Source organism: Pogoniulus pusillus, chromosome 1 (assembly GCF_015220805.1).
Source record: "Pogoniulus pusillus isolate bPogPus1 chromosome 1, bPogPus1.pri, whole genome shotgun sequence".
Classification (NCBI taxonomy): domain Eukaryota; kingdom Metazoa; phylum Chordata; class Aves; order Piciformes; family Lybiidae; genus Pogoniulus; species Pogoniulus pusillus.
This window is the reverse complement of record NC_087264.1, coordinates 20,270,031-20,297,771: the sequence shown is the minus strand read 5'-3', so window position 1 is coordinate 20,297,771 and position 27,741 is coordinate 20,270,031. Positions and strand designations below refer to the sequence as shown.

Sequence of the window (27,741 nt, the reverse complement as noted above, 5' to 3'; positions counted from 1 at the left end):
CGCGCTCCGCCGTTTGCCCCGAGCGCGGCGGTGCCCGCACGGAGTGCGTGTGTCAGCCCCGCACCTCCCCGCAGCCCCGGGACGCGGCCATGAGGGAGCCGAGCAACGGCCGCAGCGCCTGAGGGGGCCGTTAGCGGCCGGGCCCTGCCCTGCGGAGCGGGGGAGTGGCGCCGGGTATGCGGGCGGTGGTAGCGGGCCGGGAGGTGGGATGCTGTCGCGGAAGAAGACGCGAACGGAGCTTTCCAAACCGGGCGAGGTGCAGGGCAAATACGTAAAGAAGGAGACCAGCCCTCTGCTTCGCAGTGAGTGTCGGGGACGGGCTCGGTTGGGTGAGGGGGATAAGCCTGAGGCCTCCGGGGCTGGGCCGGGGGCCAGGGAATGAGGGGCTGAGGGGGGGCATTCTTTGTGTGCTGCGGCTGGTAAGGCCGCACCTCGAGTACCGGATTCAGTTTTGGGCTCCCCACTGCAAGAAAGACATTGAGGTGCTCAAACGCGTCCAGAGAAGGGGAACGAAGCTCGTGAAGGGTCTGGAGAACAGATCTGGTGATGAACAACTGAGGGAACTGGGGCTATTCAGCCTGGAGTGAAGGGGGCTCAGGGAAGACCTGCTAGCTCTATAGTTTCCTGAAAGGAGGCTGGAGCCAGGTGGGGCACAGTCTCTTTTTGCAAGTAACCTCAGGTTGCACCAGGGGAGGCTTAGATGGAATATTAGGAACAATTTTGAAAGGCCGTCAAGTTCCTGCACAGGCTTCCCAGAATAGTGGTGGAGTCCTCATCCTTGGAGGGATTTACAGGATGTGTAGATGTGGTGCTGAGAGGTGTGGTTTACTGGTCTTGGTGGGTTTGAGTTAATGATTAAGCTCAATGATATTAAAGGTCTTTAACAAAAAGGCAATTCTCTGATTCTCTGACCACAGTCCAGATGGCCCCAGAGGCCTTGCACAGCTTTTGGGGTTCCACTTCTGAGGGAAAGGGGGGCAAGCCCACTTGTTGAGACCCAACAGCTGGTGGAGAGAGCTCAAAAGTCAAAGGAAGGTTGGATTTGAAGGAGAGCCCTGTCATTGCGAATTTTTTAGCAAGTGGGAGGTTTACAGGATCACAGGGTATTAGAGATTCTAAGGGACCCAAGGAGATCATCAAGTCCAACCCCCCTGCCAGAGCAGGACCACACGATCTAGCACAGATCACACAGGAACACATCCAGACAGGTCTTGAAAGTCTCCAGAGAAGGAGATTCTACCAGTGCTCTGGGACCCTTACAGTAAAGAAGTTCCTCTTTGTGTTGAGCTGGAACCTCCTGTGATGCAGCTTATACACATTGCTCCTTGTCCTATCCCAGGGAGCAAGTGAGCAGAGACTGTCCCCCCACTTCCTGACCCCCAGCCCTCAGATGTTTATAAACATTGATTGGATCCCCTCTCAGTCTTCACTTCTCCAGACTAAACAGCCCCAGGTCTCTCAACCTCTCTTCATAAGCCATGCCCTTCAGTCCTCTCATCATCCTTGTAGCCCTGAGCTGGACCCTCTCCAGCAGATCCCTATCCCTCTTCAACTGGGGAGCCCAAAACTGAAGGCAGTATTCAAGATGAGGTCTCAGCAGGGCAGAGTAGAGGGGAAGGAGAACCTCCCTTTATCTGCTGGACACGCTCTTCTTCATACACCCCAAGATCCCACTGGCCCCAAACAGATGCCTTTTATGTGAATGGATGGGATGATCTCTGTCTTTCCAGAAGCCAGTGGTTGTTTTCCTCATCTGGGCTGTGTGCATTGCCAAAAGGTATGCACTTTGAAAATGAGATAACTGTAGAAGACAGTTGCATAAAACCCTCGCGGATGTGCTCCAGTTCTTAACCATGAATCAACTTGATGAGGTCGTTGCTGTGTACCTTGGATGTGATGATCTTCCTATGCTTAACCTGATGCTCAGGCCACAGCCTTATTTTCATTAAGACTGCACAAAACAGTAGCAAGTACACATCAAAAGTGCACTTAGGTTTGTTTTGGTTAATCTTTGAAAAACAACCTAAGATTTGTGGAGTCTCCTTATTCAGAGAGATTCCAAACCCACTTGGACATCCTGGGGTGCATTAAGAAGAGTGTGGCAAGCAGGTTGAGGGAAGTTTTTTCCCCCTCTGCTCTGGTGAGGCCACATCTGGAATGTTATGTCGAGTTCTGCATTCCCTGGTTTCAAGGACAGGGACTTGCTGGAGAGGGTGCAGAAAGGGGCAACAAAGATGATGAGAACCTCTCTCTTCTGAGGAAGGACTGTGAGAACTGGGGCTTTTTGGTCTAGAAAATAGCAAACTGAGGGGGAAACACTTCAGTGCTGATCAATACTTCAAAGAGTGGGTGTCAGGAAGATGGGAGCAGTCTTTTTTTCAGTGGTGCCCAGTGATAGGACAAGGGGTAACAGGCACAGACTTCAACATAAGAAGTTGTATCTAAACATGAGGAGGATCTTCTTTAAGGGTGACACAGCCCTAAAGTAGGCTGCCCATAGAGGTGGTGGTATCTTCATCCCTGTAGACATTCAGAACCCACTTAGATGTGTTCCTGTGTGCCCTTCTCTAGGTAAACCTGCTTTGGTAGGAGGTCGAACTTGATCTTTAGAGGTTCCTTCCATCCCCCACCATTCTGTGATCCTGTGACAATGTAATTAGGAGGAAGTTCTTGCCAGAGAGAGTGATTGGCATTGGAATGGGCTGCCCAGGGAGGTGGTGGAATTGCTGTTCCTGGAGGTGTTCAGAAAAAGACTGGATGGGTCATTCAGTGCCATGGCCTAGTTGATTGGGGAGGTCTGTGTGTTAGGTTGGACTGGATGAGCTTGGAGGTCTCTTCCAACCTGGTTGATTCTATGATCATGGGCAGCCTGCTGTGGGTGACCCTGCTTTAACAGTCAGAGTTGGACTAGAGGTGATCTCCAGAGGTCCCTTCCAACCCCTACCAGGGCTGGGGTTTTGTGTGAAATGTGTTATGCTATAATTGCAGGATTAGCTTAGAGATCACAACTAGCATTGAGTGATTTGCCGGCAGGAGTAGGCACTTAGCTTTTCTGGAATTATTTGCTGCATGAACAGTTGGTTCCCCAGCCAGCAGGCAAAAAACATTTAGTAGACTGATGATGTTGACTTAGTCTTTAAAAAGAACAACCTCCCCCTCCCCCAAACCCATAAAGTTGTTTCATATTAAGATATAGGCTTATCTAAGGGGTTCACAACTTTACCGTTAGCTCACCTAGAGGGAAATTACTCACGTCATGTTCAAAGTGATGCTAAGGAGAGGAGTAACAAATCATAGAATCATCGGTTCCAGTCTAACCCAACACTACTAAGTCCACTGCTAAACCATGTCATTGATGGTGTGGAGGGAAGGTGATTTAATGTTTGGTTTTTTTTTGGGGGGGGGGGGGGGGGGAGTTGTTTATTGTGAAGGCAGACATAGAGTCTGTTTTTGTTGGAAAAGACCGTTAGGATCATCAAGTGCAACTGTTAACTCTACCAAGGCTGATGCTAAACCATATTCCTCAGCACCACATCTCTGCCTTGCTGAAACACCTCCAGGGGTGGGGATTCAGTCTATTCTGGCATTTCAGAACCCTTTCAGAGGAGAACCTTCTTCTAATTTCCATCTTAAACGTCCCCTGGTACATTTCCTCTTGTTCTTTCACTTGTTCCTTATGAGAAGAGACCAATTCCCACCTGGTCCCAACCTCCATTCAGGGAGTTGTAGAGAGCCAGAAGACCTCCCCTCAGCCACTTGTTTAGACTCAACAGTCCTGGTTCCCTCAGCGATTTGTCACCAGACCCATTCCCTATACCCTTCACCAGTTTTGTTGCCCTTCACTGGACATGCTCCAGCACCTCAATGTTTGTCTTGGATTGAGGGCCCCAAAACTCACACTAAGATGTGGCCTCACCAGTGCTGGGTCCAGGGGGACAGTCATTTCCCTGGTCCTGTCAGTCACATTATTGCTGAGCCAGGCCAGGATGATGGTGGCTTTCTTGACTACCTGAACACACTGGCTCATCTTCAGCCAGCTGTCTGCCTCTGCACTCTTTTGGTAGTGCATGTGATGGTTCTGTGCACCAGCACTACACCATTCCCATTATGCATCAGAGGTGCCTTAAAGGGCTTCTAGAATTCAAATTTCCTCACTTCCGTGGTGTAAATCAGCCAAATCATAGAATCATAAAATCAACCAGGTTGGAAGAGACCTCCAAGATCATCCAGTCCAACCTATCACCCAGCCGTAGCCAATCAACTAGACCATGGCACTAAGTGCCTCATCCAGGCTTTTCTTGAAGACCCCCAGGGACGGTGCCTCCACCACCTCCCTGGGCAGCCCATTCCAATGGGAAATCACTGTCTCTGTGAAGAACTTCTTCCTAATATCCAGCCTATACCTACCCTATACAAATGTGTAACCTATACAAATGTGTGTACAGTCAAAGTTCTGACTTCTCTTTCCTGCCATCCATCAGACCTGATGCCTTCATTTATCCGTCACGGTCCAACCATTCCAAGACGAACTGATATCTGTCCTCCTGACTCAACTTCTTCTGGCTATGCTTCTGGTGGAGATGGAGTTGTTTCCAGAAACCAGAGTTTCCTTCGCGCTCCGGTGCAGAGGCCACCTCATGAAATAATGAGGCGTGAAAGCAACAGACTGTCTGCTCCTTCCTATCTTGCAAGAAGTTTAGCTGATGTCCCTAGGGAATATGGCTCTTCCTCCCAGTCCTTTTTAACAGAAGCCAATTCTGCTTTGGAAAATGGAGATGCTGGTGCCCGTTGTTACTATTATGATCATTTTTATGATGCCCAGAGGAGACGTCAGTTAAATGATCGTGTCCATGAGGACTACAGGTATTATGAGCACAACGATCTTTTCCAGAGGATGTCACAGAATCATGGGAGGCACACTTCAGGTAAGAGCTGCTTAATTAGTCATTTAACATGTGATTTTGATGAGACTTTTGGTGTAGGGGTGTATCCTGGATGATTGGGTTGTGTTTTTAGGAGTTAAGCTGTGTGTGGCAGTCGCTTTGTATTGACATCTGTGTGATCTGAGAGTCTTCACATTTCTTAGTACACAGTGTTCACATTTCTTAGTACACAGTGTTCACATTTCTTAGGGTTAGGAATTTGAGCACATATATTCAGAAAGGAAAAGTATATTTAAACGAGGATTTACTTATTAAGTAAATGGGATAAGGATGAGAGAGTTGTTCTTTAGTGCCAAGCACATATGCAACTCCTCATGATAAAGTTGATTCAGTTACTGGCTAGCAATGAATTTTCTTCATTAGAGGACATCTGCTGTTTTCACAATGTAGAGAATAACCATTTATTAAATGTTTAAACGTTATTAAACATACATTAATTTCTAACATGACCATTTTTTATTATTATTGTATTTTAACTCTCACCGTGTTATTCTTTCATTTCATTGTGTTAATTTGACCTCAATTAAAATATAAATAGTCAAAGGGAGGACTGGCTGCAGTGTGTAATTAGCAAATTGGCAGATAGTGCTGAAATTCCCAGTCCTTGACTAGTTTTATTCTTTTAGTTTGTAATATTGTGTGTAAGTATACCTTTTTTCCTGAGTTTCCCTGGAGCTTGCCTTTGTTTTCTAAGGGAAGAACAGCATAATAAAGAAGAATATATTAAATATTACTTAGTTGGAATGCTTGATTTTATCTGTCATGCCACTGAAGAATGATTCTTTGATGCATTGTGCTGTTGGGGATCTACTGTTGGGATTAAGAAGTCTGAGATAATAAAAGTAGCCATGGAAAGGTCACCTCAGAAGTAGAAAACTTGGATGTATCAAAGCACTGTGTATACTACAAAACCTCTGCTTAAGGAAGAGTTTGAAGCAAGTATTTCAAACCTTTCTAGCATGAAATATGTTGTTAGGTTTTCATTACTTAAAATCTCTAATAAAATAAATCCTCTGTCCAGAAAAAATAAATCTACAAGGAAGGGCATCAATAATTTAAGGCTTCTGATGTGTAGGGAATTAAAACCTGATAGTGCCTTCTGGAGTTTTTAATTGAAGAAGCACCTCAATGAAAAATGATAGACGATTAAGGCTGGTGCTGTCAGCCAGGAAATTCTGAAATCCTAAGATTTAAGATCCTCATTTATTTTGCTAAATGTCAATAATTTACCAATAAGTGCTAAATACAGCCCGTCCACCTAGACTTTGCATGGAAGCTCTCCATCTCTGGTCAGTTGCTCAGCCAGCAGTCCTTAAACATTTACCTGCTACAGGAATCAAACATCCCTTGGGCTGTGCTGGGATATTGTAGGGAGGAGAGGATTTGATGAAGCAGTCCATCAGTTTAATGTCAAAATGACTGCAGTGACTCTGTGTGCCGAGGAGGGCTTCGAAAACCAGTGCTGCTGCCCCATAGAACTCAAACAAGGTTAAGAACTGTAACTCTCAAGCTGTTAGTTCAAAAGTTTAATCTAGCAAGTCTTTAAAATCACCTTTTACAGGCCTATTTTTCTCAACTGTAGCAATATGGATTTCTTCCTAAAAAGGCTTTTTCCTCCCCTTCTCTTTGTCTACACATCCCCCCTTAGCCACTGGAAATCATAAAGGACCTGCTCATGTTTGGTCTGTAATCCATTTTCATATTGCTACATTGAGAAGTTTGAACAGATTGTACACTGTTTTGTAACAAGTGACTCTTTTGACATTAGGAGGAAATTTTAGACGTTAGGGAGAAATTCTTCCCCGTGAGGGTGGTGAGGCTTTGGAACAGGTTGCCTACAGAAGTTGTGGAGGCTTCAAGCCTGGAAGTATCCAGCACCAGGTTGGATGGGGCCTTGAGCAACCTGGTCTAGTGGAAGCTGTCCCTGCCCATGATGGGGGGAGGGTTGGAACTAGATGATCTTGAATTGCCCAGGGAGGTTGTGGGTGCTTCCTCCCTGGAGTTGTTTAAGACCAGGTTGGATGAGGCCTTGAGCAACCTGCTCTAGTAGGGGGTGTCCCTGCCTATGGCAGGGGGTTGGAGCTGGATGATCCTTGAGGTCCCTTCCAACCTAGACCATTCTGTGATTCTATGAATGTCCATTCCAACCCAAACCATTCTGATTCAACCTCATGCATTTGTAGAGGCAAAAATAGTGAGCCTTTTGTCTCTGAAAGTCCTTCCCTTTTCCTCTTTTATTTTTCCCTTTCATTTCATCACAGAACATGAACTCTTAAATTCATGTTTCTGTTTCACTGCAGTGTGAATGTTGACCAATATCTTCAGCTTTTACACATCTTTTCAACAATTGCTGTTACTTTTTTCTCAGTAAATTGGTTACCTGACCCCAGAATAAGAAAACCTTAGCTTTTCTTCCCTCTTGCATCTCACCATTAAGCTTTTTTTTAATTTGAGCTATCTGCTGTCTTCAAACCTTCAGCATTTTCTTTGAGCTACGCTAATCTTTCTGTAATTCCTAGTTACTTTTCTTGCATTTCCAGAATCTTGAGGCAGGCTTTTTACTTCCATTTTCTAAGTTTTTCCTTGCACATCTCCATTGTTACTTCTAAGTGTTTCACCTAATCATAGTTCTTTTTCAGTACAATTGAAGACAAAATTGCTCAATACCTACAATTTCAACAGAAGTCTGTTTATTAGCTCCAAGGTATGGATGCTGCCTTTTACCCTTTTCTTCCTCTCGCTCTCCCTCAGAAGGTCCCCATTTGGGTTGATTGCCACAGAAATGTTGCCTGATGAACATAAGACACAGCTGGTTAGTCATAGTTCATTCAGTGGTGGTTACAACTGAGATGACTTTTGGGAAGCAGTGGTTTGGCAGTGAGGAGGTACACATGAATTTCAGCTTTCATTCAACATAAAGATTCTCCTCTTCAGTTTAGAGAGGAATTGGAAACATGTGGTAACCAAGAGCTTCATACTCAAAGTATTCAGCCAAATACTGAAGTTCCATGGTTGTTCAGCAGATGTTGACAGCACTGGACTATGACAGCACATAAGCATTTCTCCTTCAAGTCATGTTTTTGCTCTTGGTTGTGATTCAATTCTATCCTGTCCTTGGTGTGATTCATTTTGATTCTGTCCTCCTTGTTTTCATTACATTCATTTTTAACTTCCAGTTTAGTGGTGCAAAAATGTCTTATTTGTGAATATTTAGCTTCCTCTGTGGCATTCCTTTCTAATTTATTTTTGGTGTCCATTTCAAACTTAACTCTGGGAGACTTTACCTGTCTTTCCTCCACATCTCTTTCCTCTCTTCTAGGTTAAAGTTTTGGGGAGGTCTGTGGTTGAAGTTATACCTACAATGTAGATTGGAACTAACTTGTAACCAAGACCTCAGAGTTATTTGTGCCTCTTTGAGCGGTAAGCTAAAACATTCTTCTGTGTATATCAAAATTGCTGAGATGAAAATCATCCTGTAATGAGACTTTCTGGTGGTCACACAAAGCAACAGAGGAGGAGAAAAATTATTAATGCGAGTAGGCTCATCTTGTGTAAAATTGTACTCCTAAAAATTGCAATCTGAGATTCATGTTTAATACAACAGCAAAATAAACACGAATTATTCAGTTAAACTTGTTTGTAGTATCATAGATTGCTTTGCGTTGGAAGGAACCTTTAAAGGTCACGTAGTCCAACCCTCCTGCACTCAACAGGGACATCTGCAACTAGAACAGGTTACTCAGCGCCCCAGACAACCTCATCTGGAGTGGTTTTGGGGATGGGCATCCTAGGCCATCTACCACCTCACTGGGACACCTGGGGCAGGGTCTTGCCACCCTCAGCATCAGAAATTTCTGCCTTCTCCCTAGTCTAATCTACCTCTCTTAGTTCAAAGCCATCACTCCTTGTCCTCTCGCAACATGCCCTGTTCAAAAGTCTGTCCCCAGCTTTCGGATCAGCCCCTTTAAGCCTTGAAAGGCCACCAGAAGGTCTCCCTGGAGCTTTCTCTTCTCCAGGCTGAACGACCCCAACTCTTTTAATCCGTCTTCACAGCAGGGGTGTTCTAACCCCCATGTCATTGTTGTGGTCTTCTCTAGACCCAGTCTAACAATTCCGTGTTCTTGTGCTAAGGATTCCAGAGCTGGGCCCGGTGCTGCAAACGTGGTTTGAACAGAACAGCAGCAGAGCTAAAGTCTCAAGGGTTTTCTTGATAGCTGTCTGCACTTCATGCATTTTAAAACAAATGGCAGTTACTGCCCTTTTCTTCCTTTGTGCTGATTTTGCAGTAATTTCTTTGTAGCCTACTTTGGGAATCTTTTATTTTACTTCCTGTCATTTTCCTATTTGTTGGTTTATCCTTGCTTGGAACATCACATTCCCCCTGACAAACAAGATACTTGTGCTCAGGAAGTGCCTTCAGATGCTTTGAAATGAGTTGGGAAGGCCCAGAACCTGCAGACCCAGCAAAATAGGACAGATCTTAGAACTGCTTCTTGCTGTTCTGTTATTACTGCTCTCTTAAAATGAAACAGTTTTTTTCATCTTCTCTTCCTGTTCTTCATTCTGGTTTGATGAGGGGAAGGGAGAGAATTTTGGCATACTGAAAAAGGCTCTCCAAATAATTGACTTAATTAAAGACAAGTATGAACGCCTTTTGTTTGGCTAGATTTGTCCTTCAACACTTGGAAGTTTGGTTGAAGCTAGTTGTGCAGAGTTCATAGGCTTTGAAATTTCTCTGCACTGTATCTAATAGCCAAAGTGAGTCTTTATCTTACTATTTTTGCTGCATGGAATGCTAAGGTGATGTGACTTTTCTTCAGTGCTTTTCAACAATCAGATTGAAGAACTGGTCTTTGCTAACCTGGAAATCTTTCTTCCTAAGAGCCTGAACTTCTTTCCAGACTCTTTACAATAAAACTCTTTCCTTGGGCTGTGAAATCACTAACGCATATCACTTGAAGTTCTCTTTGTTCTGTACTAAGGGAAATAATCAAACAGAAATTCTTGATTGAAGAAGATGCTAAGTATCTTTCTTGTTTGTGATATTATTAGCTTAAGATACAGTTTTTTAGAGAGCTCTCTGCACTGATAGGAGTTGTTTTGACATTCATGGAAATAAGATAAACAGTGGTCTGAATGAAGGAGTTTAAAATGCTGTATGTCTGGCTTTCCCTGAGCCTGGAGCTGGGTCTAAGCTGTCTTGAAGGTCATGTGGCACCCTCTTCTCCATCAAAGATTCAGAGAGGCCTTTAGGAAATAAAAGGGCAGTGTTTTCAACAGGACCTGTTGTGACAGGACACAAATGATGGGTTTAAACTAAAGGAGGAAGATTCAGACTAGATGAAAGAAAGAGTTTTGGTGCTGAGGACTGTGAGGCTGTCCCAGTTTGCCCATGGAAGTGGTGAAAGCCCCATCCCTGGAACCATTCCAAGTCAGGTTGTCTGAGACTATGAGCAACCTGCTATAGTTGCAGATGTCCCTGCCAGCTGCAGCAGGGTTGGACTAGATTACCTTTGAGGTCACTTCCACCCCAAATCGTTCTTTTGAGTCTATGATTCTGCATCTTACAATACACTGGAATGTGCTGTTCAAAGTTCAGTTTTGGGTTCTGGTATTAGAACACTTGCTGAAGATTAAGAGAGTATTGTTGAGAATAAGAACATAGGTCCTGGCCTCCCTTTGAATCTTGTTTAGCATAAGCAGAGTAATGCTGAACACAAAACACTAGCACAAGTGGTTGACATTTCCTTTGCGCTTTCTCAGAGCGCTGAGAACACACAGCAGTGATACTCCTGAGCAAGCAAACTGCACTCAGCAGGATTTTCTTTTGCTTTTCCTCTTGGCCTGACTTGACAATACATTCCAGATCTCAAACTGAACATAGTGTGTTTCACAAGTAAAAGAAAAAAGCAAAGCTACAAATAATGTTCATGGACACAAGTTCTAATCTTACTGTTCATGATTTTTTGTATTTGATATTACCATTCACACAATCACAGACAGATAGGTATTGGACGGGACCTCTGGAAGAGCAGCTTGCCCAGGATCACAATGTCCAGGTGGGTTTGGAATCTCTCCAAAGGAGACTCCACAACCTCTCTGGGCAGCCTTCACAGGTGCTCTACCTGCTCGCACAGCAAAGCCGTTCTCCCTTTTCTTCAATGGCATCTCCTGTGTCCCTTTCCAACCCTCACCATTCTGTGAATATCCTTGGTGTCTTCAGTAAAATCTACATGAAGCTTTAGACTGAAGACCTTACCTGAAATTTAAACACAGAAGAGTATCAGACTTTGGTGATTTGATGCAGAAAATGTAATGTTGGTTTTAGGATGGCTTGTAGCTTTCTTTTATGGGTATACTTTGAAGAAGTTCACATAGACATTTACCTTTCCAAGTGTCATTTGAACTGGATACTTTTTAGGGGGGGTGGTGTGTATGTATATATACACACACACACACACATATATATATATGCACACACCATACATATATATATAGTCTTTCATACATATATATATATATATATGAAAGTCTTTTTTCACCTTCTATTCTTGTTCAAAACCACAGCAAGGTCTTCATACCCACTCTTTTCTTGAAGGAAGCATCAGCTGAACTTTGTAAGGAAAACAAATAGACAATTTCTTTTGATCTGGTATAACTCCACTTCTAGAAACATTTTAATTTCACTAATTGCCACTTCAAATGTTATAAGACATTATGGCTCTGCTTCTTCATCTATGAAGGCAAAATGGGAATGTATAATCTCTTTGTGGTCTCTTATTTTTGTTCTTTGCATCTTAAAAAAATCCAGTTGCCATTTGGAGAAATCCTGTAGCTAGAATTAAATGATGGTGTAAACACAGAACCATGCTGATGCCTTTCCGTGGCATGCAGCATTGCTTTTTAGCCTGCTTTCTAGGTGATTTCTCTATTTAATCTAGAGTTTCAATTTCCTTACCCAAAAAGGACCTGAGTTCATCTTTCAGTCTCTTCAGGCATTGTGCCAATAGAACTTCTGGTGCAGAAGATGGCTTATGCAGCTTTTTGTGCCAGCTGCCAAATGTTAGAATACAAGAATCTTTGCCCTAAAAAATAAATACCCCCGTATTTGCTGCTGTAACCATGCTAGAATTCAGTGAGGGGGGACTGGAACAAAAGTACAGACACATGCTGCTGGTTTTAACAGGAAAATATGTTTGTGCCTTTCTGGATGTTCTCTCCCTTAGTCAGGTTTGTATCTGCTGGGGCCAGTTCTCTTAATGTCTTTATTGATGATGTAGACAAAAGCACCCTCAGTAAGTTTGCAGGTGACCTAAAATTGGAAGGGAATGTTCATCTACTCAAGGATAGGGAGGCTTTACAAAAGGATGTCGACAAGATGGATCAATGTGCCAAGGACATCAGGATGAGATTCAGCAAGGCAAAGTGTTGGGTTGTGCCCTTGGGTCACAACAACCCCGTGAGTGCCTCAGGCTTGGGGTGGAGTGGCTGGAAACTGTCCAGTGCAAAAGGATGTTAGGGGTGTTAGTCAACAGCTGGCTGAAGATGAGCTGGTGTGTGCCCAGGTGGCCTGGATGGATCAGCAATAGTGTGGCCAGCAGGAATAGGGCAGGGATTGTCCCCCTGTATTTAGCACTGGTGAGGCCACACTTTGGAGTGAGTGTTGGAACCTCCGCCCTAAGAATGACATTGAAGGGTCTGGTGAGCAGGTGTTGTGAGAAGCGGCTGAGGAAATGAGATTTGCTTAGCCTGGAGAAAAGGAGGCTGAGGGGAGAACTTTTGGCGCTCTTCTACTCCCTGAAAGGAGATTTGAGCTAGGTGGGGGTTCCCTTCTCCCAATGAACAAGTCATAAGACAAGAGGAAATGGCTTCAAGTTGTGCAAGGAAAAACTTCATCACTGAAAGTTTTGTGACGCCCTTGAAAAGGCTGTTTGGGGAGTCACCACCTCTGGAGGGATTTCAAAGCCGTGTAGATGTGGTGCTGAGGGGCATGGTTTAGTGGTGACCTGACAATGATGGGTTAGTGGTTGGACTTGATGATCTTAAAGATCTTTTCCACCCTAAACAGTTTTAAGATTCCATGTTCAGTTTCTCTGGTAGTGGTGATTGAATCGTCCCTGCTGTTGGGTACATGAGAGTACCACACAGCGATCCAGTTATTCGGAGAAAATAGGGAATTTGTTTATCAAAGTTCACTGTGTCCAAGAAACTTAAATGTTTGTATTTTTGTCACTGGAATGAAAACAAAATCAGTGACATAACCATAGCTAGAGTCTGAAATAGTTTCCCTGGCCCCGTATGGCTAAAGGTCGGGAAGCCTCCAGAATGTTTCTTCTCACTGGAAATTACGGTCTAGGTTGCTAAATCCTGATGAGAGATGGAAGCTGTGACATGAAACCAGTCATCCACTTGCCTTTATAAAGCTAACTCTTCAAGGCCAACTAGTTTAGGATGTGATAAGGACACAAAAATATATGTAGGAGAGCAGAAATGTTTTCAAGAGCAGCACTCAGAAGGAAGTCTGTGAGCTCTTTTTAATTTCTCTTTTATTTATTCTGTTGCTTTGGAGCCTTCAAGTACTTCATTGTTGATGTTTTTGCTCTTGTGTTAGAATGTCAGTTTTCAGCCTATCCAGTTTCATTTTATGTGTAAACTAAAGTAGGAGACATCCCTTGTGTGTACTGTTGAAAAGGACCTTGGCCTTTGCCAGCAGAGTATGAAAATGCCTGAGAAATAGAACAGTTCTGCTGCTATTCCACTACTGCTGTTCCTTTTTGAGTTGATGATCACACCTGAAACTTCTTTTTAGTAGTTTGCTTTAGCTGAGGTAGGCTCTCTCTGTCCCTTCTACTCTCTCAATAAATCAGAGAATCATAGAATGGTTTGGGTTGGAAGGAACCTTCAGGATCATTTAGTTCCAACACCTTCTGCTAGACCAGATCACTCAAGGCCCCATCCAACCTGCCTTTGAACACTTCCAGGGTTGGAGCCTTCACAACTTTCCTGAGCAATCTGTTCCAGTGCCTCAACAACCTTATGGGGAAGAATTTCTTCCCACTGACTAATCTTAATCCAGCTTCTTCGATTTTGAAGCCATTAATCTTCATCCTGTCCCTCTATGACTTTGTAAAACATCCCTATCCAGGTCTCCTGTAGCTGCCTTCAAATGCTGGAAGGCTGCTGTATGGTCACCCTGAAGTCTTCTCTTCTCCAGGCTGAACAACCCCTGCTCTCTCAGCCTGAACTCTCTTGTACTCAGCCTTCTCAGCACTCTTGTGCTCCAGCCTTCTAATAGCGTTTATTGCCCTCCTCAGGCCCAGCTTTAAGAGTGTCATGTCTTTCTTGCATTAATCACACAATAACATTCTTTCTGAAAACCAGAAGGAAAATAATCACTGAAGATGGTGCTTGTGATGGAGTCAATTTCTGACTTCTAAGAAAGTGGAAAAAGTGGCTCCTGTAACATTTCTTTTGACTGGGGGAAATAGAATCATAGAACAATTTGAGTTGGAAGGGATCTCCAAAGGCCATCTAGTCCAATTCCCCTGCAGTCAGCAAGGACATCCTGCACTAATTCAGTTTGCCCAGAGCCCTGATGAGCCTGACCTTGACTATCTCCAATGATGGGGCCTCAACTGTCTCCTTGGGCAACCTGTTCCAGTGCTCCACTACCTCCACGGTAAAGATCTTTCTCCTAATATCCAACCTAAATCTCTTCTCTAGTTTAAAACCACTAACTTCTATTCAGTAATGGTTTGTATATAATTTTGTTACATACTTCAACTTGATCTCCAAAAACACCAAGCAAAAATATTTATCCAGTTTGTAAAAAAAATAAGCTGAGCTGACAAATGTGAGAAAGGCAAAGAAATACAAGGGAAACAGGACTGCCCAGATTCACAGATCACTTGCTGCACAATTTAACATTCAAGATCACGGCAAATAGACCATTCCATCTTCCTGTTCTCATCTCCATCCTTTTCCTCTCCATTGCCCTCCCTTCTCCACCATATCCACCTCTTTCTCTCCTGCACAATGCATTTTCCCCAAACTCATAACACCTGGGTTCTGGTGGAGTCTCCTCCCACCCCAGGTGTCACCACTTAGCCCTCCCTACCCACTCCCCTTTTCAATCTGGGTCTTGTTGGAGTCTCCTCCCACCCCAGATGTCACCACTTAGCCCTCCCTACCCACTCCCCTTTTCAATCTGGGTCTTGTTGGAGTCTCCTCCCACCCCAGGTGTCACCACTTAGCCCTCCCTACCCACTCCCCTTTTCAATCTGGGTCTTGTTGGAGTCTCCTCCCACCCCAGGTGTCACCACTTAGCCCCCACCCACCCACTCCCCTTTATAAGTGGCCCCAGGACAGGCAAGCCCCAAGCTTGCCCAGTTGGGCAGAAGGATCCTCTTCGGATCATCACTGGTGAGTGCTCTGTGGTGCATCACTGGGTGAATGGTGGAGGGGATTCAAAGGCCGGGGGGCCTGGTGGGCCCCCCGGCTAGGTAGGGCTAGGTCTGATGATTGCTCTGACATTGCTCATGTGATTGCTCCGACATAGCTCACGGGTGCTGGGTAAAGGGAGTGGTAACTACAATAAGTAATATTGTCCTAGGGTGGTGAGAAAATGTTTGCAACAACCAAGTTTCTTCAGTGCTACACAGGACTGGAGTGAGGAGATAATTGTAATTTCTTTAAAGTCAGAGCCTGTCTAACTATACAACTGTGGGTGACTGAAGGTAACTACTTTAAAAAATTTAAGAAAAAGAGTTGACTTTAGTTTGGCTATTAGAAGAAACACTTTCTCTGAAAGGGAGAACACTGCAAGAGGCTCCCTAGAGAGGAGATTGAACCCCCATCCCTGGAAGTGTTTCAGGCAGTCAAGAGATGCGGTGCTGAGGGACATGGTTTAGCATCAGGCTTGGTAGAGTTAGAAGAGTGGTTGAACCTGATGATCATAAAGATGTTTTCCAACCAAAATGATTCTACAGATTTGAGTCATTGTGTCCAATAGCAGGAGGCTTACAAGCAGTGGAAAGAAGCTTTCAGACTTCTTCATGATGTGGCTTGGTTTTGTGGTTGAGGCTTTGAGGTTTGGTTTGGTTGTTTGGGTTTTTTTAGTTGTCTGTAATTATTATTATTATGGCTTTTGTTCTAACAAGTTTCTTGATTATACGAGGGAGGAAGAGATGACACTGGGATTGCACTCACTTCTTCAGTAAATCTCTCACCATCCATCACAGTCATTTTTAAAAAACTTTTCTTGCTGGAGAAGTTGTCCTTCTCCCAGTGCAGCCCACATCACTCCAGAAAGATGGAAATTATTTCACAAACTTCCTTCCAACATCTGTGGGAGGGAGGAACTGAATGAAGTGAGATAATGTGAAGAGAAGAGGAGATTCTGCTGTCTTATCTCTTGTCCAGTTTGCATTCAGAAGGCCTGACCATCCCACCATAAACTAGTCTAACGAGCAAGGATAGTTTTGGCACAGATGATGTGGTAACATCAGCCTCAGGGTGTGCAGAATGACCCCGTGTACAGCTAAGGGCTTATGCAGGATGCTGTGTGAGTCCAGCTTTTCTGTTTTCTTCTCTTGCCAGTGGCACTTTCTTGGGCACTATTGCATGACTTGAGGCAGAGTGGCTGGAAAGCTGCCTGGTGGAAAAGGACTTGGGGGTGTTGGTCAATAGCTATCTGAAGGTGAGCCAGTGTGTGCTCAGGTAGCCAAGAAGGCAAACAGCATCCTGGCCTGGATCAGCAATAGAGTGAACAGCAGGAAAGGGCAGTGATTGTGCTCTTGTGTTCAGTACTGGCAAGGCCACACCTTGAGTACTGGGTTCAATTTTAGACCACTCACTCCAAGAAAGATATTGAAGTGCTGGAGTAGGTCCAGAGAAGGGCAGCAAAGCTGGTGAAAGGTCTGGAGAACAGGACTGGTGAGGAGCAGCTGAGGGAACTGGCATTATTCAGCCTAGAAAAAAGGAGGGTGAGGGGAGACCTTCTTCCTTGCTACAACTCCCTAAAAGAGAGTTGGAATCTGGTGAAAGCTGGTCTTATGTCCCTAGTGTCAAGTGATAGGACAAGAAGAAACAGCCTCAGGTTGCACCAGGGAAGGTTTAGGCTGGACATGAACAAATTTCTTCCCTAGAAAGGCATGTCAAGCTCTGGGAGAGGCTGCCCAGGGTAGCGGTGGAGTCTTCATCTGTGGAGGGATTTCAAAGCTGTATAGATGTGGTGCCGAGGGACGTGGTTTAGTGGTGACCTTGCAGTGCTGGGTTAACAGTTTGACTCAATGATGATAAAGGTCTTTTGTAACCAAAACAATTCTGTGATTCTGTAACACTCAGAACAGCATAGTTCTGACTTTCCCTGTCCCTCCTCTCTTGGTTTACCTGATCCCATTACTGTTCTTGAGTGATTGAAGCTTTGTTGATATTCAGTGACTTTTCTGGATAGTTGTAATTTGTGGAAAAAGAAATATCCCTGGGAGGTTTGGGTTTATTTTGTAGATGAATAGGTCATCAAAATTACTTGATTCATCCAAACTATTGATGCAGCTCTAATAACCTATTGACAGAAACTGTCAATTGCATGAAGCTGTGACATTTGTGATGTCAGCTCTGTACACAGCAAATTGAAACAATGAGAGCACCTTCATCTTTTAAATCTCCAGGGGTGAAGACTGCTGGCTGTGGGCAGCCTGTTCCAGGGCTTGACAGCTTTTTCAGGGGAAGAAGTTTCTCCTCATGTCCAACCTAGACCTCTCCTGGTGCAACTAGAGGCCATTTTCTCTTCTGGTGCTTGTTACCTGGGAGAAGAGACCAGCCCTCACCTTGCTCCAGCCTCTTCTCCTACCACTGTGGAGAGCCAGACGGTCTCCCCTTAGCCTCTTCTTCATCTGATCTAGTTGGAGGTTTCCCTGTTCACTGCAGCAGGGTTGGATAAAATGATCTTTAGGGTCCCTTCCAACCCAGTGCAATGTGTGAATCTGTGAATCCCTGGCACGCTAATGATGTCTCTAAATGAGAAAGCAAAGCTGCTTTGACTGTCTGTGAACAGAGCTGCCTAGTGGATCTGGAGTTGGAGGAGAGTGAAACAAGCGAGACTTACAAAGACAGAGTTGTTGTAACCTGATTGTGCTTTTATACTAGAAAACAAGTGCCCACACCATAAACACCATGCTCAGGGTATTGTTCAGAGTCCAGAGTGCCTCAGGTGGTGGTGGTGTAGTTGACTTTGTACATCATGTTGGGTTTGGCTATGAGCAGCAAGACTAAACAGCACTCTGCCTTTTTTTTGTTTGGGGATTTTTTTAGGCATTGGTAGAGTCGCTGCTACATCTTTAGGAAACCTAACAAATCATAGTTCTGAAGATTTACCTCTTCCTCCTGGCTGGTCAGTGGATTGGACTATAAGAGGAAGGAAATACTATATAGATCATAACACTAACACGACTCACTGGAGCCATCCACTCGAGCGAGAGGGACTGCCTCCAGGATGGGAGAGGGTTGAGTCAGCAGAGTTTGGAGTCTATTACGTCGATCACATCAATAAAAGAGCTCAGTATAAACACCCTTGTGCTCCCAGGTAAGCCATCTGTCCATTTCTCTGCTTGGGTGTTTGTTAAGACAGTGGAACTGGGTTTGTCTTGCATGTAATGTGCCAAGAAACTTATTTTTAGACATAAGCTTTACTCAAGATGTAATTGTTGGGAGTTTGTCTCATCAGTTACTATCTTAAGCTTAGAAATAGGATATTCTTCCTAACTCCCTGAAACAAAGCAGCTATTCTCCACCTTGCTGAGAGCAGAACTGAACTGTAGACTGAGAAGAAACTTGATCTGATATTTCAGGAGACTGACTAAACAGCACACACCATCTGAAACATGAATTGAGTCTTGTCTAGAGGGAAAATAATGGTCAGGATTTAAAGGAAAAGTAATGGCCAGGATTGAGAGTGGGAGCAGGGCTGAGAATTGAGAGGGGGAAGAGGGCCCCAAATTTAGAGGGGGATCAGGGCTCTGAATTTAGAGGGGGATCAGGGCTCTGAATTTGGAGGGGGAAGAGGGCCCCAAATTTTGTGAGGGAACAGGGCTCTGAATTTAGAGGAAAAGTAAAGTTACACCAAATCTAACAGTTAATCTACCCAAAAGAGTTTTTTAACATGTGACAAAAAAGGAGGCTGTCCTTTGCCACAGATGGAATAACTCTTAGCAGCTGCTGCCTGACTAAATTTATTTCAACATATTAAATGGTGGATTATTTGGCTGCATCATTATTTGCCTTTGAAATCTTTTTAAAGCATCTCATTCTTTTGCCCTGCTTTAGCATCCTTGAAACAGGCAGTAGGTGAGCAGGTCTGAGGTGAGTTTTGGTGTGCTGACAGCAGTGACAGAGCTGTGGCTGGAGTGAAGCACAGAAATAGCAACAGAGAAATGCTCTTAGTGAGGAGCTGCCAAGGCAACACTCCCTGTCCAGTTGCAACATCAGCCTTTGTGTGTTCACATTAACAATTTAATGATACCAGTGTGTGGAAGGTACCAGTTGGGGGGTCACAAGTTATCTCTGTCTTCTTTGTGCAGTGTTCCCCGTTATGACCAGCCTCCTCCTGTGACTTACCAGCCACAGCAAGCTGAAAGAAGCCAACCTCTACTGGTCCCTGCAAATCCCTACCACACTGCTGAGATCCCAGACTGGCTGCAGGTCTATGCCAGGGCTCCTGTCAAGTGAGATTTGCTTTTTTTCACTCTGCATTTCACAATTCATACACATAACCAAGAAGGAAAACAAATGCACTGCGTCCAGTTCTGGGCTTCTCAATTCAAGAGAGATATTGAGGTACCTGAGTGTATCCAGAGAAGGGCAATGAAGCTGGTGAGGGGCCTGAGGAGAGGCTGAGGGAGCTGGAGATGTGCAGCCTGCAGAAGAGGAGGCTCAGAGGTGACCTCATTGCTGTCTACAACTACCTGAAGGGAGGCTGTAGCCAGATGGGGTTGGTCTCTTCTGCCAGGCACCCAGCAACATAACAAGGGAACAGAGTCGCAGGTTGTGCCAGGGCAGGTCTAGGCTGGATGTTAGGAGGAAGTTCTTTCCAGAGAGGGTGATTGGCATTGGAATGGGCTGCCCAGGGAGGTGGTGGAGTCACCATCCCTGGAGGTGTTCAAGCAAAGCCTGGCTGGGGCACTTAGTGCCATGGTCTAGTTGATTGGATAGGGCTGGGTTGGTCTGGAGGAGCTTGGAGGTCTCTTCCAACCTGGTTCTATGATTCTGTGATTCTTTCCTAATCACATAAAAGGGTGGTGAGACACTTGAAAAGATTGCCCATCCCAGGAGGTGTTGAAGGTCAGGTTGGATAAGGCTTTGAGCAATTTGGTCTAGTGGAAAGTGGGGGGGTTGGAGCTAGCTGATCTTTAAGACCCTTCCAACCCAAACTGTTCTATGAATCTATGAATAAGAACTGTTCCTGATAGTGTGCAGCAAAGATGTGCCAGATGTTCCTCTCTTCAGTTCAATTTCTTTCAGACATTACTGAAACCATCACAGTCCTCTTTGCAGATATGTGACTTGCAGAGTAATAGCAGCCTTATTGGAAGGGGGCTACAGGACACCTGGAGAGGGAGATTTACAAAGGTGTGGAGTGATAGCAGAAAGGGTGATGGCTACAAACTGAAAGAAGCTGGATGTAAATCAGACATAATTCTTCCCCACGAGGATGTCAAGGCACTGAAACAGATTGCTTAGAGAAGTTGTGGAGGCTCCAACCTGAAAGTGTTCAAAGTCAGGTTGGATGGGGCCTTGAGCAATCTGGTCTAGTAGGAGATGTCCCTGCCCATGGCTAGGGGTTGAAACTTGATATGCTGGAGGTCCTTGCAAAGCACAACTTCTGTGATTCTTTGATAGTCGAGAGTCAAAGACAAGATTTACTTGCAGTGTATTTGTGAAAACAGCAGCACATGCTTATAAAATGTGGGAAGTACTTGTAGGGTGTTAACTTCCTAATGTTTCTTTTCCTTCCATTTGAAAAAGACAGACATGTTTTCCTCCACACCTAAGAATTTTGAATACAGACCAAGATCTGTCTCTCTAGTCAGGAATTTTAATAGGAGAGCTTCTCAATGCTGATTGATACCTAAAATGAGAGAGTCAGAAGGATGGAGCCAGGCTTTTTTCAGTGCCCTGTGACAAGACAAGTGGTGACCTTATTGTGGCCTTCCAGAATCTGAAGGAGGCCTACAAAAATAGCTGAGGAGGGACTTTTTAGGCTATCAGGGAGCGACAGGACTGGGGGGAATGGAGCAAAGCTGGAGATGGGTAGGTTCAGGCTGGATGTGAGGAGGAAGTTGTTGAGCATGAGAGTGGTGAGAGCCTGGAATGTGTTGCCCAGGGAGGTGGTTGAGGCCCCATGCCTGGAGGTGTTTAAGGCCAGGCTGGCTGATGCTGTGGCCAGCCTGATCTAGAGTAGGGTGTCCCTGGCCATGGCAGGGAGGTTGGACCTAGATGAACCTTCCAACCCTGACTGATTCTTTGATTCTAAGACTCGGGAACAGTGGTCATGAACTGGGACCTAGGAGGTTCCATCTGAACACGAGGAGGAAAATCCTTTGCTGTGAGGGTGCTGCCGCCCTGAAGTAGGTTTTTATCACAGCCTACTAAAGAAATGCCTGATAATCTTGCTTAAATTGCCTGAAATTTGTTTCTCAGGCTGCAAGAGAAGCACCAACAAGAGCCCACACAACACCGGGTGAAATATTGAAAACAGCATGATCTGGATGTGCCAACGACCTAAATAATGAACCAGAGCTGCAGCCAAAAGCTAGCAGTGTTTCTAGGAAGCAAGTCCTCCTGTAGGTTACAGGAACTTGTTGTGTCTCTGGTGCAGACATGTACTGGTGGATTTTAACCCAGTTTAAATCTTTTTGGGCTGCTGGCAAGCCTAGTAGCCACAAAAAGTAATAAATTCATTACATTACAGTTATTAGAAACAGATAAAAAAGGATTTTTTGGTGGAATCATAGAATCAAGCAGGTTGGAAGAGACCTCCAAGCTCATCCAGTCCAAGCTAGCACCCAGCCCTAGCCAATCAACTAGACCATGGCACTAAGTGCCCCAGCCAGGCTTTTCTTAACACCTGCAGGGATGGTGACTCCCCTGAAGCCACTGAAGGACTAAATCTGCAATTAAAGACTGACCTGCTCAGTGCAGCAAAACTTAATTTCTGTATATTTTCCTTACCAAAAAAAGGTCATTATTTCACAAGTATTAAAAAGTAACTGTTTAAAATTTCTCTTCTGCAGAGCTGCATCCCCTAGAAAGCAGAATTAGTTTCATTGTGCTGGCTTCACTTTTTGTCTTGGAGAAGATTCCCTGCTCCTACAGCATTGTTCCTTTGGAAAAAAAAGAGTGTTTAGTGCCACTTAGATTTTTAGTTAAAAGTTCACAGAACAATGGGATCTCAACGTTGGTGGGGGTCAGAAGGGACCTCTGGAAATCTTTAAATGAAGAACTCCAGGAAAAATATTCATAGAATCAGTCAGGAGTTGGAAGGGACCACAAGGATCATCTAGTTCCACACACCCCCTGCCCTGGGCAGGGACACCCTACCCTGGAGCAGGCTGGCCAGAGAGAAGCTTAAGAAGAAGCAGCTTCACAGGGCAGAAGCTTAAGAACCCTGATATTACAGACAGGAATGCTCAGTCCAACTCTAAAAGTGGAAAGATGCAGCTCTGGCCTCTTCAGAGCACTCGGTAACCCTGCACCCATTTCACTAGGCTCAGAGCATGCAGCAGCACAGCTTTCTTTATCCTGAGACTAAAAGGCAAAGGTCTTTTAATCACAGTGCCAACAAGACAGGTCCTAGCCTTTCCAGGCAGAGAGCAGCCAGCCCTGTGGCATCCTTCTGATCATCTAGTCTAAGCCCTCTGTTAAAGCAGGGTCGCTCATAGCAGGGTGCTCAGGATCATATCTAGGAGGGTTTGGAGTCTCTCCAAAGGAGAATCCACAACCTCTCCGGGCAGTCTGCTCCAGGACTCCAGCACCCTCACACCAAATAATTTTTTCCCATGTTCAAATGAAACCTCTTGGGTTCCATTTTGTGCCCATTACCCCTTGTCCAGTGATAGACTGGGCACTACTGAAAAGAGTCTGGCTCCATTGCCTTCCACCCTTTAGGTCTCGATGAGCATTTAGAAGATCCCCTCTCAGGCTGATCTTCTCCAGACTGAATAGCCCCAGGTCTCTCAACCTTTTCTCCTCACAGGGGTGTTCCAGTCCCCTCAGCATCTTTATAGCGTCCACTGGACTCTCTCTGCTAGTTCCCTGCCTTTTTTGAACTGAGGAGCCCAGAACTGGACCCAGTCCTCCTGATGTGGCCTCACGAGGGCAGAGCAGAGGGGCAGGAGAACCTCCCTCAATCTGCTGGCCACACTCTTCTTAGTGTACCCCAGGAGCCTGTCCTTATGGCCACAAGAGCACACTGCTGGCTCACAGTGAGCTTGTTGTGCACCAGCACTGCGAAGTGCTTCTCTGCAGTGCCCCTTTCCGTCAGGGTAACCTCTCACCTGTACTGGTGCAGGACTCTACGCTTGCCCTTGTTCAGTTTCATGAGGTTCCCCTCTGCCTAGCTCCCCAGCCCGGGCAGGTCTCACTGAATGCCAGTACAGCCTGAGGGGGTGTCAGCCACTCCTCCCAGTGGTGTACCATCAGGAAACTGGCTGAGGGTCCACTCTGTCCTTCCATCCAGGTCACTGATGAAAATCCTGCTGGTGTGGTTCGTGGTCAGTGGGAAAGAAGCTAAGCTGGAAAGGTGGTGGTCATGTAGACTCAATAATCAGGTGCTTACAGCCATAGTTGTGCTTGGCAGATCTTCAAAGGCTGTCTGTCTGTCCTGGGAGTTTGATCTCTGCACTGACAAACAGTTGCAGTTTCATTGTCCTTGCACTGGACCTCGCAACACTGGGACTTTGAGCAGAATAAAGCCCTGTTAAAGTGCCCATTGTAGACCAAGGCTCAGATCAAACAAAGTTCTGGTTAGAGCTGGCCTGGGCAATTGTTATTTTTTCTCACCTTCTGCAGCTTGTCCTATTCCTGCAATTGGCCAGCCCCCACACCAGGGCACTCTGCTGCTCAGGTCCCCATTCTAGGGCCAGCATGAGCCCCACTCTCCACATCCCTGCTCATTTTGGGGTGATATTCCTCAAGTTCTCTCACACAAGGTTCTTCAAGCTCAAGTAGTCTGAGGTTAGCCCAGATATTCCCACTAGTGTTCCCTCTGAGCCTTGGGCAGTGTGTGTGTCTCTCAACCAGGCAGGTCTTCCTGGCTGCAAGCTGCTGTCACCCTGACAGTGTCCTCCAGCCATCATGCTGAGGTGGAAGGAGACCACCTTTGGTGCATCTCCAGATCTCTGAAGTTTTTAAGCCTGTGTATATAGGTCTGCAGTGGGGGCTGCTGACATGTGACTGATGGTGCTGGCTAGCATGAGCCATGTCTTCATTGTTTGTCCACATGGGCTTCAGAGCCTGAGCTACTGTGCTGCATGTTGCTCACCCAAACAGAGTCTTGGCCCAGAGTCTTGGGGTTTTCCTGAATTATTTCAATTGCTGACTCCTTGAGGAACATCCTGAATTTCAGCACCTCCTGCTTAAGTACTTAGGAGACCTGGCTCTCTACAACTCCCTCAAAGGAGATTGGATCCAGGTGGGGGTTGGTCTCTTCTCCCTAGTAACAAGTGAGAGGAATTGGCTTCAAGCTGCACCAAGGGAGGTTTAGCTTGGACACAAGGGAAAAAAATCTTCCCCAGAAGGGTTGTCAAGGCCTGGAAAAGGCAACCCAGGGAAGTAGTAGAAGATTCATCCATGGAGAAACTGAAAAGCCTTGGAGATGTGGTGCTGAGGGAACATGGTTTAGTGGTAACCTGACAGTGCTGGGTTAATGTTTGGACTCAATAATCTTAAAGATCTTTTCCAGCCTAAATAAAACAATTATTTTATTCTCTTAATAGAAGTTAACATAAAAAGGCCATGGTTCATAGAATCACAGAATTCTTTTGGTTGGAAAAGACCTTTAAGGTCATTGAGTCCAAACATTAACCCAGCATTGCCAGGTCACCACTAAACCATGTCCCTCAGCACCACATCCACGGGACTTTAAAATCCCTCCTGAGATGGGCATGCCACCACTGCCCTGGGCAGCCTGTTCAGGGGCTTGACAACAATTTCAGTTTTCAACCTAAACCTCTCCTGGTACAACTCGAGGCCATTTCCTCTCTTGTTCCTTGGAAGGACTGACTCCCACTTCACACCAGCCTCCTTTCATCCAGCTTCTGTAGAGTGCCTCTGTTGGTCTATGGCCAAGTATTTCGCTTGCAGGTGACTCATACCAGCTTCAGTTTGGTCTGTGTAGCCTTCTACACAAAGGAGCTGGTAAAACCCAACCTTGGTGGTAGTTGTGGCCAGATGGACTCGTGTGCCAGGGGCAGGAGATTTGACAGCTGTCTGCTCAGAAGTGGTCACTTTCACCAGGGCTGTCTGCCAGGAACAGATGCTCTTCATTCCTCAGTGCTCCAAGGCCAGAAGTACTGCTGGGGCTGGGTGTGTCAGTGCATGACAATAACACCTGTGGCATGGTAGCCATCTCCTTCCACCACATTTCCCTCTGTGTCACATTGCCTGGAATGCTGCTGCTCAGGGTTTTTCTTGGCCCTTTTGGGAAGATGAAGGGGGTTGTTTTTGTAAGCTCTTCCTTTGGTGAGGGTGTCTTATGTTAGTTCATGCTCTCATTGAGTCCAGCCAGCCTGGGCATCCTTCACCAAAGGGTTCATACAATCATGGAATTGTTGTTTTGGCTGGAAAAGACCTCTAAGGTCCTCAATTGCATTTATCAGCCCAAGAGGCCTGTGGCTGTTAAATCTTGACCCACGGTGCCATGTACACAGGTTTCTTGCATGCCTCCAGAGATGGTGACTCCACCTCCCTGGGCAGCCCGTTCCAATGTCTCCCTACTCTTGCAGGAATGGTATTTTTCCTAATATCCACATTGGCTATGAGGATTAGGAAGGGGCCTGGAGCATCTCTGTGAGGAGGAAAGGCTGAGAGAAGAGCAGCCTGAGAGGGGATCTGATCAGTGCTCAGCAAAAGCTACAGGATTGGGGGCAAGATGATGGGGCCAGACTCTTTTCAGTGACAGGTTGGACCTGATGATCTTAGGGATCTGGTTAGACTCCATGACTTTGGGGATCTGCTTGGACTCGTTCTTGAGGGTCTTTCCCAGCCTAAGCAATTCTCTGACTGTGATATCTTCAGCTTGCACACCCCAGTGGCAGGTAGGAGTCATCTGGCTGGGATCAGCCTTTAAGAATTACCACACAAACTGCTGTCTGTCGACCTGTAGCTGATTCTCTTTTCTATCCCAATCAGATACGATCACATTCTAAAGTGGGAGCTCTTCCAGCTGGCTGACCTGGACACCTACCAGGGGATGCTGAAGCTGCTCTTCATGAAGGAACTGGAACGCATCGTGAAGCTGTACGAGGCGTACCGGCAGGCCCTGCTCACCGAGCTGGAGCACCGCAAGCAGCGGCAGCAGTGGTACGCCCAGCAGCATGGCAAGAATTTCTAAGCTCACAACTCCTCCTTTTTTGGTCGTTTGGGTTTTTTTTTTTTTCAATAGACTTTTCTGAGGACACTTCAGAGCTTTAAAAAGGTTTTGTTGGGGGTTTTTTCCACACTTAAACCCTATGAAAAACCTGCTTTTTTTTTTGTGGAGAAGGCAGCTTATTTTTGTTGATGTTGCACCTTTGTTATTACCCTCTTTGAATATTTTTCTACCCGTTCAAGGTGTTGTTTATATATAAAGATGAGAAATGTTTGTTAATCTTTTTTTTCCATACCAGAGCTAGTTTGTTATTCCCAGAAAACCAGCCCAGAGGTTCCATCAGAACCTTGCTACTGGTTTTCTTTTTTCTAGCTGTGTTATTAAGAAGCTGACTTATTTTTTAAAGGGCAATAGATGCAAGTTAGGGAGAAACCTCTGGAATTTGAAACATTGTTCACATCCAAATCAATATTTCCCTGTTATTTCCCTTGGGATTTTTGTATCCCTCAGGACAGAGAGGTCTGCTCTTTGTTTACAGCTTTAATGTACAGAACGTTCAACACTGTTCCTTTCAGCAACCAGCCAGAAGCAGATTTCATCAATCTGAACCAAGTGCTTCACAAAAACGAGCTCCAAGTTGCCTTATTTTTTACTCTTGACATGTTACTACTTGAGATTTACTACTGGTTTTCAACAGCAATTCCTCAGAGGGGAACTAACTTCTTAAAGACCAAGATCTCTTAAAGACCAAGAGTTCTAAGCAAGCTTCCCACAGGTTTTTTTGATGATGGGAAGGGAACATCTGTCCAACAGTGTTGTCCAACTGGGGGTACCTCACCATGGCCAACAAGGAAGGGCTCTTAATAATAATTGCTGGTTTTCAAATAAAGCTTTCTTACATGGGGAACAGTTTCAATTGTAGTTATCCTCTCCAAATGGTTCATTGATTACCCCAAGCTGTTATTTATGGTTTCTTCTTAGTGCAATAAGCATTGTTAAAGAAAAAAACAAAGACATTTCTTGTAAACCCTCTTAATCCAATAAAATCGTTTTGTTTAATGAACAAAGGTTTTGTCCAGAGGATTCATTTTTTTTAATCATAGAGTACATTAGGTTGGAAGGGACCCTGAAAGGTTGTTTTGTCCAACCCCCCTGCAGTAAGCAGGGACATCATTTAAGCTTGAGGAGGGTAGATTTAAACTGAACATTCTT

General features: G+C 45.2%; 1 protein-coding gene across 2 annotated transcripts; it reads left to right on the top strand.

Moving 5' to 3' along the window:
* SAV1 (salvador family WW domain containing protein 1) lies at positions 1-27,596 on the top strand. Of its 2 annotated transcripts, XM_064143063.1 has the most exons (6): positions 1-302; positions 4,482-4,925; positions 18,258-18,528; positions 19,523-19,666; positions 23,680-23,770; positions 26,352-26,434. In XM_064143063.1, the coding sequence occupies exons 1-6, from the start codon at positions 209-211 to the stop codon at positions 26,391-26,393; spliced, it is 1,086 nt and encodes a 361-aa protein (XP_063999133.1). In that variant the 5' UTR covers positions 1-208; the 3' UTR covers positions 26,394-26,434. The 2 variants fall into 2 exon arrangements, with proteins under 2 accessions (XP_063999133.1, XP_063999123.1); XM_064143053.1 differs by lacking the exon at positions 23,680-23,770 and having other exon boundaries at positions 26,352-27,596.
* The last annotated feature ends 145 nt before the right edge of the window (positions 27,597-27,741 follow it).